Raw genomic sequence first — 16,062 nt, forward strand, 5'->3', positions numbered from 1 at the left:
CTGCTGGTGGTGTTCCGTCTGCCAGGAACACCTTTCCCCATGCTTCTCTTCCTGAGGAAAGACTGTGTACTCCTTAGGTCTGGGTTAGATGTCGTCGCCTCCGCGAAACCTTTCTCGAACTTCCTTCTCATCAAACATAATGTGTCACTCCTTCCCTGTTCCTACAATTTCCTGTTTGCACTTAAGAAGAAAAAATACTTACCTCCTTCCATTATAGTCACACCAGCAGCAGGGACAATGTGCTCTTTATTTTCGAGTCTGCAGAGCACCCATCCCGGCACCAGTATACACTTGTTGAATAAACAAACAACTGAATGAATGAATGAATGAGTTTGACGTGCTCGTTAAAGCCCATGTGGGCACCAAGGCCTCATTCGCCTCCTCTTTCACTGGCTTATCATTCTTAAGAGGAGTGGGTCTCTCTGTACTTCAGCCTTTGCGGTGCCAGGCGGCTAAGGGAAAACCCGGCAGTTCTGAGAACACGGTGGTCGAGCTGTGTCTGGTTCCCTGTAAGTCACTCTTTCTCCATAACTCCGATCACTGCCCAGTCTCAGACCCTCCACTTCTGAACCTCAGCTAGAGGGATTTAAAAAGCGCTTTCCAGCATCCATTTAGGTAGCTGGCCTCCTGCCGGCCTTGGTTCCAAGATCCCATCCCCTCTTTTCCCCAGTTTTCACAAGTGGGCCGTGGTTGGCTCTCTCAAGCCTGACCTGTACCCCATCACTCAAGCACTGGAGCCCTTCCCTTGATGGGAGGGTTCCTGTGCTGAGCCCCAATTTCGTGACCAGGACTTTGCTTTCAGTGGCAAGATCTCCTTAGTGCCAACTTCTGAGTATTTCATGTTTGTTTAAACCTTAACATTCACCTTCAGTCCAGCTGTCAGTTACTCTCATCCCTCCTTCCCAGGTGCTGTCTGCTTATCTGGTATCCACTGTCTGTCCTGATTTGCTCTTCACTCATGTCACACCTGCAGATGTGTTTGCCACCCCTTGGCCGTGGGGCATCCTAGCTCTGCCTCAGACGAGGGCGTCACTCACCACACAGGTGAAAAGCCAGAGGGCTTCTACCCTCTCCTGCTCCCAGATAATGCACTTTTCTGCAGCTGCACGCTGTCATTCTGATCTTGATACCGATCCTGTCTCACCTGAGTTACCTCAGCTGCATCTTAATGAATCCCCCAAGTCCACTCTTCACCCCTCTGTGGCATTCTCCACACTTTAGCCAGAAAGATCTTTCAAGATGTAATACTGTTCATGTCACATCACAGTCCTGCTTAAAACCCTTCCTCATCTTACCTCGTTCTTAGGAATAAAGACCACATTTCTGAAGAATGTTAGAAAACACGGCCTACAAAGCCAGGGCTATCTGGCCCCAACGGCCTCCTCAGCTTCTTTTTCACTCACTAGCCAACATCCCCCTTCTTCTCATGCATACATCCTGCTTCCTCCCACCCCAGGGCCTTTGAACATGCCATTTCCTTTGTTTGGAACTCTGTTCTTGTCTTTCAGCTTAGAGCTCAAGCACCCCTTTTCCACAATGCCTGCCTGTTGCTACCCTCGCTAGCTCTCACAGCTCCCTGAACTCCTCCTTTATAGAACTTCTCACAGTTTTTAATTATATAGTCACGTGATCATTCATTACTGTGTTTCCCTCTAGTGAGGTCCAAGGATAGGGACCGTGTCCGTGTTGCTCACAATTTTATTGAGCCCTGTAATTAACATGGGGTCAGTGCCTCATGCATATCATTAGATGATGGGGATAACACCTGCATGATCCTACCTGACCAGTCCCACGGAAGTTTACCAGGTCTGTGTATAAGCATGTCCTAGGGATGATGCTCTGCCACTCAGCTCCTCCTAAGCCCGAGCATGGATACTGCCTCATAGAGGGTAAACCATGAGACAGATATACAACACGGGGCTCCTGAAATCCTTACGCAACATCCCATATTGTTTATTGAAAGTATTTGGATGTGCGTATTTATTAGTTTTCTTGTTGTAGGGAATTTGACAGATACTCCATACCATTGCACTCTACATTAACTGCATTTCCTTGAATTCAGAGCCAGTAAAAAGTTCATCTCTTCATGTTAATTGTTTTCTTCTTTTAATCATGAGAATTCTATTCCCCATTGGATTTCTTTGTTTCTTTTTTTTTTTTTCTTAGCTGCTGGGGTACTCTGTGCTAAATTTCACGCTTAACATAGTAAAATTTCCTCTGCCCAGGTATCCTGTTGTATCTGTCCTCTGTTGTTTTTATTATTTATTTATTTATTTTTGGCTGCTCTGGGTCTTCATTGCTGTGCGTGGGCTTTCTCTAGTTGCGGTGAACGGGGGCTACTCTTCATCGCGGTACATGGGCTTCTCACTGCGGTGGCTTCTCTTGTTGCAGAGCATGAGCTCTAGGCGCGTAGGCTTCAGGAGTTGTGGCACGCAGGCTCTAGAGCGCAGGCTGAGTAGTTGTGGCGCACGGACTTAGTTGCTCCACGGCATGGGGGATCTTCCTGGACCAGGGCTCGAACCTGTGTCCCCTGCATTGGCAGGAGGATTCTTAACCACTACGCTGCCAGGGAAGTCCCGCTGTGGTTTTTAAAGTGATTTCTTTGTTGTTCTATTGTGTTATACTTAATTATTAAAGACAATTCAGATTCTTTTGTTAGGAATATATATATTTATATGTTATATTATATACATTTTAATTTATATTATATATTAGCTACATATGATGTATATATCATATTTAATATATATTACAAAGCCCTTATACCCCCTCTTTTATCCCATAGCGATAATCCATATTCTTCCTTTGGAGCCACGCTGGCGAGGGATGATGACAAGAATCTGTGGAGTGTGCCTCATGACGTGTCCCACACAGAGGCAGACGATGACAGGATCCTCTACAATTTGATCGTTGTTCGTAATCAACAGGCCAAAGATTCAGAGGTAAGCACCTTTTGAGATCTTGCTGTGCACAGGTGATAATGTCCAGTGAAAAACAGCAATAACGGAGAAGACCAGCTTAGAATAGAGAAAAGAATGAAGGATGAGATGTGTGAAACGTAGGGCAGGTCTTTTAGCAGCATCTAGTTGCTAATTTTAGCTGGTCTTGGTACACCTGTTTAATACACAGATAAGACTGATTTCTAATTGTTACTTTAATGATACAAATTACAGCCGTAGGGAAACAGCAAGGCAGTGCTGTTCAGATCGTGAAAATACTTTATGGTCTTAAATGGCTTAACCAGTCCATCTCTAATCTTTCCAACTGTTTAGCAAGCCACCATTAAAGATTCAGACTGAAGGTTGAGAGGTACTTTGCATCATCACTACTTCTGAATTAATGGGGCCTGAATTGTTTTTTTGTTTTTTCTGTTTGTATCTTCTTAAATTGTGCTTATGGATCAAACAGCATATCTGCCATATTTGAGGTGATTTTTGTGATAAGGCTTGAAACCACTCTTAGTGGACTTTTAATCAAAGTCATTGATATGAGAACACCAGAATATTGAGAAGGAGACAACTTCATAAATGAAGAGAAAACAGCAAAAGGGATGATATTTTATTTTCTCCTTTATTCCAAATGTAGTATTATAGTACTATCATAATACAATATAATATTATGTGTATCATTTTCCAAGTAATACAACCTAAGTTTTCTAACTTCTGTGTTCATCTGTTAGTTCTGAGTAGATGCCTATATTAGATATCACTTTATGTTTTCCTTTGTATCGTATAGTAATTGAGAAGAACAGAGACATTTAAAATCTCAGGCTTAGGCTATGAAGAAAAGCACCAGAGTGTGTATGTATGGGAGCAGGTTTATTGCGGGGGAATTGTTAACTGTTTTTCCCCCGAAAACATGCGTTAGCAGGAGATGATAACTTTAGAAGAGTCGTGTGTCCCGGTCCTTTTATTCTGGTGTGACTTGGGATGCCTTTGGGGGGTTGGAGGTGGGCTGAGAGGCGGGGAATGACAGTTGCCTCTGATTCTTGAGGCCTGGGGCAAGAGTAGGCTGGAGAGTCCCGCAGTGGCTTTGATGAGCATCCTTTCTTGGGTGTGGAGTGCTAGTAGGGACAACTCCTGCTAGATATCCATCACAGCGCTTAAGTCAGAGGCATAACATATTAGTGGCCATGCACTGCGCTACCCCTGGCTTCCCCCCTGCTATCCCCTCCTCCACTGGTAACATTTAAAGGACATCATAAAGGCTGCTCAGGCCAGGAATAGCCATCCTGGCTGCCCTTCCTGAGCATATGGACAGGAATTCTTGCATGACCTTGTTTTCCCTTTAATGGGAAGTGCTAATCCTTACCCTGCTGTATTGGGCTGACCAGTTAGGGTTTCTGCTGGTGAGAATGGAACTAGTTCTTCTCTTTTCTTCCTTTTCTTTCTCCACTCTGTGCAAAGCTGTGACAGCAATAGGGAAGTGATATACATATATATAGCACACGTTTCTCTGTCTCCGCAGGGCCTCAGGCCAGATGTGAAAGGGGCTTGAAGGGTGTTTGCCCTGAGCCTGGCAGCTGTCTCTGGAGGAGCTCCTGTCTCTCCGCCCTGTTTGTCTTTACTTTTGAAAAGGCAGTAGAGGAGGCAACGTGAGCTGCAAAGCGCTCTGAATAAGCATGGCTTCCAAAGCAGCCACCGTGTCACTTCTGTGCTGCTCTTGGACCTGTGTGAAGGGCCTTCCAGAAGGCTTTTTCTTCTTCTTTTTTTTTTTTCTTATTAGCTGAAATTCAATCCTCTATTATTCTGGTACAGAAGAAATAAGTAAGCATAGAAGCAATGTCTTTTCTCCTATATTTTCCTCAATATGTTGGAGAAAACCTCTTCTTGATCTGAATACAAGTACACCACTACTTCGTCATCTAGGCCATTTAATGCTGTGTAACATGTATATATACAGCACCTCACATTCATATTTAATGGAGTAGTGTACAATGAGTGAGTTCCAGATGTAAAAATGTTCTGTACATAGTTTGACTGGTAAACTTCTCAGCGGCACGGATCATGTCTCTGTCTTACACTTTACCTCTACTTTAAATGGCTACAGGTCCCATTTTTGGGAACTTTTTATAACAGTGATTCTCAAACTTGAGCGTATATAAGAATTACTTTGAAAATAAGTTTCCTGGACCCCATCCCCAGAGATTTTATTTTGAATTTTATTTTATTTTTTTGTACAGCAGGTTCTTATTAGCTATCTATTTTATACATATTAGTGTATATATGTCAATCCCAATCTCCCAATTCATCCCGCCCCAAAGGCTTTTTCTTCTCCTTGCCTAAGAAATGAAGTCGAGTTTAACTCTAGAGGAACTCTGCAACCAGGACAGGCCGTCAGGTCAATAACATGAAGATGTGATGATGATGATTTTACATGAAATGATGTGAAATGTCTCCGTTCATGGTGCTCCTTTTTTTTTCAGGTGTAAAAAAAAAAACATATACATACACAAGGTATATATAAAATATATATTTTAAGGTATGTATGTATACATACATACATCATATATATACATGGTTAAAAAATGTTTCATATATTTTCTTCCAAAAATTTGAAATGCATATAAAAAGCATATATTAATATATCTTAGAATATTAGAATATAGATATTAATATATCTATTCATTTTCCCACAGATTGGATCATACATTACATATCATTCTGTACCCTGCTTTTTTTCCACTTAATAATATATTTTGGACATATTTTCACTTCAACATGTGTAGATTTACCTTAGTGGTTTTGGGGGCTCTCTTGTATTCTCTTGCATGAATTCACTATCATTTATTCAGCCAGTCCCTATTCATATTTAGGTTGATTCAGGTTTTTTGCTATTAGGAGCAGAAGCAATGCTACAGTGGGTATCCATATATACTTGTATGCCCTGCCATTATTTTTTCAGGAGTAGAATTGCTGGATCAAAGAGTATGTGTGGGGCTTCCCTGGTGGCGCAGTGGTTGGGGGTCCTTCTGCCGATGCAGGGGATGCGGGTTCGTGCCCCAGTCCGGGAGGATCCCACATGCCGCAGAGCGGCTGGGCCCGTGAGTCATGGCCACTGAGCCTGCGCGTCCGGAGCCTGTGCTCCGCAACGGGAGAGGCCACAACAGTGAGAGGACCACGTACCGGAAAAAAAAAAAAAAAAAAAGAGTATGTGTGTATTTAAAATGTTGGAATTGTCACAGTGCTTCGTTCTTGGGGGAACCTAGGAAAAACACTTCAGGGTGCAAAACTCACTAGCATTGGGAGTTCATTCAGTGTTTAAGAGGAGCAGCTGCTAAGCTCCAGATAGCTGTTTGCCATGCTGAGGATGGAATTGCCAGAACTTTGGATTTTTAAGAGAAGCTAAAAATCCAAACTTACATATAAAATGTCCAGATTTTTAAATGATAGCTCACATTAAAAAAGTGTGTCAGCTAAACAAAATACGTTTATGGGCTACTGATATATAAGGAACATTTACAATAAGGACCACTACTACTTGATATTATTGTTATTTTGTTCAGTATGATTGAAAAATGAACTCACCATTGATTTAAAAGGTAGAAGGGGGAAGCTGGGGTTGTTTTAAGTTTGAACATTCATATTGCTTATTTTCTTTTTCATGCAGGGTAAAATTGGTACAAATTTTAATAAAACGGAGGATTTTAGTTTTGAGGGAAAAACAAATTCCACCTACTAAGGAACAAGAAACCCTAGATATTTTTGCATGATACAATTTAGAAGCTCAAGCAAGGCGTTAAGGAGAACTGAACATTATGTTTTTTCTTGAGTAGCAATAGCGTGAAAGACCCAGGAACGTCCATATTTGGAATTCTATGAAAAATGAAGAGTAATTTGAAAACAGTGTGTGCACTGCCTACATTCCCTTTCTGAATCTGGAGCTGGTGGAGGAAGGGCTGCAAATATAGTTAAAGCTACATTCGCTGTGTTGTCCCAAATTGGAAAAAAAAATCAGAAAAGAAGACATATAGGAGAGCAAATAATGAAGCAAAGGCATGAACTTAAAATTACTTGCAGTGTCAGAAAATAAAATAATAACATTATTTAATTCTAATATAATCCACTTTTATTTACACAAGCCTTCAAAAGCTTGAAGACTGTCAGCAGAATAACTGATGCATTTACAGATCTCCAAGTAGTGAAAAAATTTTGCTCTCGTCTTTGACTTTGTAAAATACTTTATGTTTAAGAAATAGTAAACATTGGGCTTCCCTGGTGGCGCAGTGGTTGAGAATCCGCCTGCCGATGCAGGGGACGCGGGTTCGTGCCCCGGTCTGGGAAGATCCCACATGCCGCGGAGCGGCTGGGCCCGTGAGCCATGGCCACTGAGACTGCGCGTCTGGAGCCTGTGCTCCGCAACGGGAGAGGCCACAACAGTGAGAGGCCTGCATACCGAAGAAATAGTAAACAACCTCAAAATCATGTCACTACATCATTATCCTTATGTTCATTTTCATCAACGTAGTTGTACTTCACATAGCACTCTGTTCTAGGGAGCTTAATAATGGTTAATGAAATATCACTGTGCCTTATTTACTTATTTTGTATAAATAATTCTATTCACATTGAACGATCTTGTCCTCCAAGATAATAGTGAAAACAGTGACAAGCACTGTTCAACCACTTGACATAGATTAATTAAGTCCTCTACACGACAACTGTGAGGTGGGTGCCGTTATTATTTCTATTTGAAGCAACTTGTCCAAGGCCACACAGTTGAAGGTATGGAGTCAGGATTTGAATCTGGGCTTTATGAATCCAGAGACAAAATATATAATGAGCACCACGATCGAAATTGTTAGAGGGGACTAGATATTGTCTGTGATCCCATGTAGCTTTCAAAATGCATGAACAGAATCTGTCCAAAGCCTATTTCTGTGACTTTTTGAAACCAATGATATGAAAGGGACTCTCACATCGGTGGAATAAGAACTATGTTTGGTTTGGGGATCGTGATTGCAGTTCAGGAAGTGGTCCCAGTCATAATACACTTTTCCCAAATTATGCATTTACACAGTGAGTACAGATGGTTAAGACTGCAACCCAGGGTTTCAGTTTTGTTTTTTTTTTTAGCTGTACGTGGGCCTCTCACTGTTGTGGCCTCTCCCGTTGTGGAGCACAGGCTCTGGACGCGCAGGCTCAGCGGCCATGGCTCAGGGGCCCAGCCGCTCCGCGGCATGTGGGATCTTCCCGGACTGGGGCACGAACCCGCGTCCCCTGCATCGGCAGGCGGACTCCCAACCACTGCGCCACCAGGGAAGCCCCATCCCTTCATCTCTTTGTTCAGTGTTCTCTGACGTGTTATTTGGTGCCCCTTCTGAAGGTTCGGTAATAGTTCTTTCAGGAGTTCGTGCATGGCTTCAAGATTTTTACTCTGTTAAAGAAGGCTTTTACATTTTTGATTAAGAATGTAAGTACTGGGCTTCCCTGGTGGCACAGTGGTTAAGAATCCACCTGCCAGTGCAGGGGACACGGGTTCGAGCCCTGGTCCAGGGAGATCCCACTTGCCGCGGAGCAACTAAGCCCGTGAGCCACAACTACTGAGCCAGTGCTCTAGAGGCCACGAGCCACAACTACTGAAGCCCGCGTGCCTAGAGCCCGTGCTCTGCAAGAAGAGAGGCCACAGCGATGAGTAGCCCCCCGCTGGCTGCAACTAGAGAAAGCCCGCCCGCAGAAATGAAGACCCAACGCAGCCAAAAATAAAAAGTAAATAAAATTAAGAATGTAAGTGCTGAAAATCAAATCGTTTTCATAAACACTTTTAAGGACTATGCTGGTTCAAAATAGGTGATGTTTGTTTGACATAATCGGTGATAGAAATTCTAGGCTTATTTTTAAAGCTATTAAGTAATTGCATGCTCGGAAATGTTTGTCATTCTGATGATGAGCGCCTGTCACTGAGCAAAGCAGTATTTATACACTGGCAGGAACCATGTGAACACCAGATGCTTGTGTGGCTCAAGCCATGCTGTGAAAACCTGAGAACCTCCCTCTGCTGAACCCCTGGGAACAGCTGCATGTTATTATTTTTTAAAACTATAGAGGCAAAAACATAAAATGTCCCTGGTTTACAATTTGTTTGCTCTTCCTGTGTGTCAGGACTCCCTGCTGGCGTAGTGTTGCCAGGCATTGTAAACAGTTCCTATGCAATGTTTAAGATAGCAGCAGAAGTTCCCAGGGGTTTGTTTGCAATGTCTGGATTATAGGCTTAGCCTGTCATATCCCTGGTACTAAAGCAAAGGGTAAAACAGAGTTAACTGGAATGTTTGGTTGGAGGATGTGAGGTGGTGGGAGAGAGCGCGGGTACCAGCCACATCGCTCTGCAGCGCTTGGAGGTGGGATGTTCCGGTTGGGCTCTGCACGGCTCCGTCTTAGCAAGTCTCCACTCGCTGGACGAGGCTCGCTCTGGTCAGGCCATCTGACTTCTCTGTAAGTGGGTGAACACTGGCCATGGTTGGCGATAGAACTGCAAGTTTTACGCCAAGCGTGAAGGAGCAAAGTAACAGTGGAAAATTGAAGCAATTCTCTAGATCATTCTGGGCTTCTCAAAAGGCCTTTTTGTTTGGGGTCCAGATGATCCAGATTGTTGAATGCAACCATTCTTTATTTGACTTTGTTAGTGACTGTTTGGGTTAGAGGGGGAGAGAATAAAAACACTCGTTAGGATCTGAGAGTCAAGCCGTCTTACCCTCTGTGTTCTGGGTAATAATACTTATGGAGGATTATGTTGGGTTCTCAGCAGTAGCATGCGGCTTAATGCGTGTGTTCCAGGCAAGAACTGAAGCCTCACAGTACCCCTGTGAAAGAGGGATTGTGACACATAAGATCAGAGGCTTTTGGTCCTCTGTCCAGGGTGTTGGAGTGGGGGAATTGGGATCGTAGTTCAGTCTGTATGACCTGGAAGCCTGTATGATGGGAAACGCTGCCCCCGTGTCTCTATTGAGCTTAGAAAGAGTCTCAGTGGAATCTTTTTGGTCAAAGACAAAGTTACCAAATGGGTGTTAACTTCCTGCCGAGCAGCGGCTCTGGTCTGTGTATTTGTCAACCATTACTCACCCTGCACCGACTGAATCACCGAGTGGACGACTTTAGTATCTATTTAGTATCAACCTGTATTGGGCAGTGCGTGTAACATCCTCTAGGTGATGCTGCTTGGGAATTTTTAACGCCTTGGGCACCATTCTGGGTACAAAAATCTATTGGACTCCACCGGAAGACATTGTTTGTCTGTCTGTGAGGTTCTTTTCTATTCTTTGCCCACCCTCAACGTTAAAAAAATATCTAAGTATTTTTGGATATTAACATTAAGGTAATCCATGTTTCTTACCGAGTAGGTAGCGCATCAAAGCTCTGTGTAAGCCAACAGAGTTGAGACAACAAATATTAGAAAACGATGCAGGCAAGGGGAAAATCATTAGATATTCAGTAGCATGTGAGGTGCTGAAAAACATGCCTTTTGGAATGAGACAGTTGCGGGTGAGAGTCATAGCTCTGCCATGTCCTGAGATGACACTGAACAGTCATTTAAACTCGGGGAGATCATACTCTTTATTGTCCAGTTTGGGACACAGTCACAAGGTCTTAACTAAGAAGAAAGGGGGGTGCTCATATGGAGTAGTGCAGGCCAAAGATATAAATTGGGGCTGCCCTAGACAAGCCTGGATATATGATCACCTTTTTAAAAAATTGTGGTAAAATATAAATAACATAAAATTTGGCATTTTATCCATGTTGTAGTGGCAGTTCAGTGGCATTAAGTACATTCACATTGTTGGGCAGTCATCACCACCATCCATCTCCAGGACTTTTCATTTTCCCAAACTGAAACTCCATACCCATTAAACAGTAACTCCCTATAACCCCTTCCCCCAGTCCCTGGAAACCACCTTTCTACTTTCTGTCTGTGAATTAGACTACTTTAGGTACTGCATATTAATGGAATCATACGATATTTGTCTTTTTTTTTTTTTTTTTGCGGTATGCGGGCCTCTCACTGTTGTGGCCTCTCCCGTTGCGGAGCACAGGTTCTGGACGCACAGGCTCAGTGGCCATGGCTCACGGGCCCAGCCGCTCCGCGGCATGTGGGATCCTCCCGGACTGGGGCACGAACCCGTGTCCCCTGCATCGGCAGGCGGACTCTCAACCACTGCGCCACCAGGGAAGCCCGATATTTGTCTTTCTGTGACTGGCTCACTTCACTTAGCAAAATGTCCTCAAGGTTCATCCATGTTGTAGCATGTGTTAGAATTTCTTTCCTTTTTAAAGCTGAATAATATTCTATTGTATGTATAAACCACATTTTGTTTATTCATTCTTCTGTCACCAGGCACATGGGTTGCTTCCAACTTTTGGCCTATGTGAGCAATGCTGCTCTGAACGTGGGTGTACAAATATTTGTTTGAGTCCCTGATTTAAATTCTTTTGGGTATATACCCAGAAGTGGCATTGCTGGATCATATGGTAATTCTATGTTTAATTTTTTGAGGAACCGCCATACTGTTTTCCACAATGTCTGCACCATTTTACATTCCCAACATCAAGGCATGAGAGTTCTAATTTATCCACATCCTCACCAACACTTGTTATTAAGATCACCTTTCTTAACCTCTAAACTGATCAATAAAACAGCTGATGACTTCATATTGATCAGTTTTCACATCCACATGGAGTAGAGACAGTTGAAACTGTGGGCCAGTCACCACCACTGAATATCAGCCTTAGGGATGTAAACCCGGAAGAGGCTGATATCTTGACAGAGCCTCCCTCTGAGCTGCCTGTCCATGGAAGGGAAATAGGTCAGAAAACTGGGGGAGCTCTTTGTACCTGAATTCTATTCTGTTTTTTCCAAGCATCCATATACTAAAATGTAATGGCCAGGCCCTGGTTCTTTTACTGCTCTTTAGGTTCTGTCCTCATTGGCCCTCTTCCCCTGGAGCCCCAGAAAGATAGTAGATAGTACACCTTGGGAGTACTGACAGGTCAGTGACAGAGAGGGTGTACAACGCACTGGGGACCTCCAGGAAGATGCCATGCCTGTAGGAGAAGGGCAGGGAGCTGGCCATCTCTTTCCATTACTAGAACTTCACTGTTGCAGTAACAGGTTGCTGCACCTCTGGGTTTTCTGAGTTATTGTGCTTGTGATGGTGGATTTCCAGAAGGCAGACCACATGTTTATTGGCGCGCATATGCAGGATAATTCACTGATAAGGAATTCTATCTCTCCATTCGTTTTTTTTGCAACTTGCATAAACCAGTTGGGCCTGAGAAGAAACAGAAACCGTAAAGCTGCCTCAAGAGTTGTATTTTTTTTAAATTATAGTTGACTAGTTGTAAATTTGAAACACAGGGATTAATACCAAGTTAAGCCTCCAGTGACCTACCCAGTGATAGTTTTGGCTTTTTCTAGAACAAGTGAGGTCATCAGAAATGCCTGCCTGTCATAGAGTCAGGGTGCCTCCTCCATGCATTGCCTGGATTTCCACAGCAGTCTTTTGATGTTGATGAGTTATTTATTTAAAAGACAGTGAGAGGGGCTTCCCTGGTGGCGCAGTGGTTGAGAGTCCGCCTGCCGATGCAGGGGACGCGGGTTTGTGCCCCGGTCCGGGAAGATCCCACATGCTGCAGAGTGGCTGGGCCCATGAGCCATGGCCGCTGGGCCTGCGCGTCCGGAGACTGTGCTCTGCAACGGGAGAGGCCACAACAGTGAGAGGCCCGCATACCGCAAAAAAAAAAAAAGACAGTGAGAGAGAGACCCGAAGAGGTTTCTTCTTGATAGTGTCCAGAAATGGGCTTCTGATTCAGGGTTCGATGCCTTCCCTTTGGGGTAGAGAAGGAAAGCTAGAAGGATCTGAGGATTTAGGGCAGATAACTGAATGATTTTCTTTGTCCTTTATTTTAAATGTGAGCAGGAATAATCATGTGGTAAAAGAACTCTATAGAAAAAAAAAAGGCACTTTCCAACTTATTTCCTTCTTTAGAAAACAACAGTGTGTGATTGATTTTTCAAATGTATCTGTGCTATTTTATATACAGGATTTGTTTCAACAAAAGTTCAAATTCTGCCTGATGTGTCTATTTATTGGTTAATTTTATTAAAAACAATGTGTCTAATGTTCAATTAGGCAGGCTTGGTTTGTAATGAGTGTTTTCAGTTCTCTGTATCCCTGAGAGTCTAATATTTTTTAGTCTTGATGTTAATTTAGGGTCAACAATGTGGAAAACTCTTTTCTGTTCTTCCTACATCCCCTGCCTCTCAATTCAATAGGAGGACGAACTGATTTCTATTGCCATTAAGTTAGAATTTCTGGTTTCATCAAAATAAGGACCCACTTTCAGTTTCACAACTATCTTAGGTCAACATAATGGGCATGTGCGTGAGGGAGCCTGGTTGGTTGTTCATGCAAAGCTCACAGGCTTGTGATACTATGGGTATCTCTATAGCTCTTTATCTCTATACTTATACCTATATCTATCTATTTCTCTATCTTATCTATCTGTATCATTCTGTCATCCCTATCTATCTATCTATCTATCATCTGTCTATTTACATTTTTTTAAAGGAATTGGCTTACAAAATTGTGGAGGCTTGGTGAATTCAGAATCTGATGGGGGAGGCCAGCAGGCTGGAGACTTAGGGAATAGTTGCAATTCAAGTCCAAAGGCAGAATTCCTTCCTGCAGAGAGGAGGCCAATCTTTGTTTTATTAGAGCCTTCGAGTGATTAGGTAGGGCCCACCCACATTATAGAGAGTAATCTGCTTTACTTGGAGTGTACTAATTTAAATATTAATCTCATCCACAAAACACCTTCACAGAAACATCCAGAATAATGACTGACCAAATATCTGGGCACTGTGGCCCAACCAAGTTGGAACATAAAATGAACCATCATAGTGGATTTTACTAACGCTCATCAAATTTGCAAGAGACTGCCGTATAAACTCAAATGCACGTAACCATTTGATGGGCCATAAACTTGACCGGTCCGTCCAGCCTCTCCCCTATAATGAAATACGTAAAGGAAACGAGTGACCACACTAGAAGGTGACTGGGAAAGAGGGATCAGAGATCGATGGCAACTGCCATCTATGGAACACTTACTGTGTACCCGGTGCTGCTCCAAGTATATTACATACACAGTGTTAACTGCTGTTGGCCTCCAGATGTGATAACCTGGTGCTTTCATCTCCAGTATAAAGCTATTCCTGTGATTTGGTTAGGACACCCTGCCCCTTGATGGTGGTAGATAGAGGTTTCTGAACATCACCCCCAGGTGAACTGTAGCTTCAGGAACTGGACACAGGCAGGGATTCGGGAGGGCAGGCAGCAGAATATGGAATCAAGGGAAATCCAGAACCGTGTAATATGAGACGAATCTGCGACTGAGACCAAGGGAGATATTTCGAATAAAGGCTCAAATTGAAGGGGCTAGGCAGTTATCCAAACAGAGCCAGCAGATTAGCAGTGGAAGATAGGGCTCTCTAGACATTTCAGTCCGAGTGCAATAATCTGTGGATTACTGCAGTAGAATTTAATGCATTGCCAAGGCCCGGCGAGTCCTACTCTCCCATTTTCTCCCTTGGAACCTCTTGACTATTTCCCCAATCCAATAATGACATCATCTCTGTTGCCCATGGACAGCTACACCTCTCCAGTTGAAGGCACATTCATTTTCTTGATTTATTATTTAATAGATAAAGCTGGACTGAAGGCATAGAAGCTGATGAGGCTATTGCGCTTTGAGGAATCTCTGCCCAGCCTGTGGCAGCGTTCAGTACAGTTCTACATTTTCCTGTTGGCTGAGACCCAAGAGAGCCCAGGGGAAGTGGTGGCCTCAGAGTGGCATCCCTTGTGATCAAAATAGCTCCTTTGCTTTCGCAACAGTTGTTTTGGCCCCATTCACTGGTTTGAAATTCTTTTAAGGTTGAGCAGCCCAAATATATATATATTTAAAATATTTATTTATTTAGTTATTTGGCTGTGCCGCGTGTTCATTGCGGCATGTGGCCTCTAGTTCCCTGATCAGGGATCAAACCCGGGCTCCCTGCATTGGGAGCACGGAGTCTTAGCCACTGGACCACCAGGGAAGTCCCTGGAGTAGCTTAAATATTGAATCTAAGTTATATTAACTCATCCGGCAGTTCCAGTGTTTGCAGTCCATCCTATGGATATTCTCACACAGTTAAACAAAGATATGCGTTCTCTGCAGTAGTGTTTTGAAAAGTAAAAATCTGGAAATAAAAATATTTGATGAAGGTACTGGTTAAAAAGTAACAGGGTAGGATTTATAGATAATGGCTTGGAAAGATAGTTATGATCTATTGCTAAGTGGGCATGTATAATATTATCCCATTTGTGTAGAAAGAGATCCCATTTGTATAAAAGCATATGTATGCTAATATACAGCAATAAGATTTCTTCGTAGGAAGGTTACCTATGAACTTTTTTTAGCCTTGGTGACCACTGGGGAGTAGAAGTGGATGGAGAAAGGGGTACTTTCACTTTCTTTTAACTTTATGGTCTTCTGTACTGTTTGAAAGCAATTTTAGACTATATGTGTGTATTGCTTCTGTATACATATACTTCGTATAAAATAATTATTTCACAGCACACTTTGTGGTGGCTGTTGCCTTAGGTCTTTCTAATCTGTCTTGTTTTAGTGTGGGTATGTTGGAGAAAGGGGAAGGGGTGGGAAGAAGGAGGAAGGGAGGGAGGAAGAGAGAGAAAAAGAGAGATTAAGAGAGAGAAAATGAGAGTTAGTTTAGGAGGACTGGAGCACACTTTGAGGAATCCTGCCAAATGGACTGAATGGCAGAATGTGCATGAAGCAGTCAGTTGGTGTTTTATCTTTTGAACATTATAAGATTCATCTAGTAGATCAGGCTCTTTCTCTGAAGCTCGCCTTCCCTCCAGCTGCCTGTGAATTCACATGGTAATTAACAGAGACGTATTTGTTCGATTCTTCCCCACCCTCCCCACCACCCTGCCCCCGCCTCTTCCTTTGATTGGTCTTTTGCTCATCTTAGAATAACTGAAAATGGCTCTTAATTGCACAGAGCCCG

General features: G+C 43.1%; 1 protein-coding gene across 2 annotated transcripts in view; it reads left to right on the plus strand.

Annotated features, from left to right (window-relative positions):
* MREG (melanoregulin) overlaps positions 1 to 16,062 on the plus strand; it is a 66,569-nt gene that overhangs the window by 21,159 nt on the left and 29,348 nt on the right. For both annotated transcript variants that reach the window (XR_009541073.1, XM_060152162.1), the window contains exon 2: positions 2,786 to 2,942. Coding sequence is in view for 1 of the 2 variants with exons in the window: in XM_060152162.1 (XP_060008145.1) it covers positions 2,786 to 2,942 (157 nt within the window). In the remaining variant the exon portion in view is untranslated. The remainder of the gene's footprint in view (positions 1 to 2,785; positions 2,943 to 16,062) is intronic.

The sequence above is a fragment of the Lagenorhynchus albirostris genome, chromosome 6, assembly GCF_949774975.1.
Source record: "Lagenorhynchus albirostris chromosome 6, mLagAlb1.1, whole genome shotgun sequence".
In the NCBI taxonomy this organism is placed as follows: domain Eukaryota; kingdom Metazoa; phylum Chordata; class Mammalia; order Artiodactyla; family Delphinidae; genus Lagenorhynchus; species Lagenorhynchus albirostris.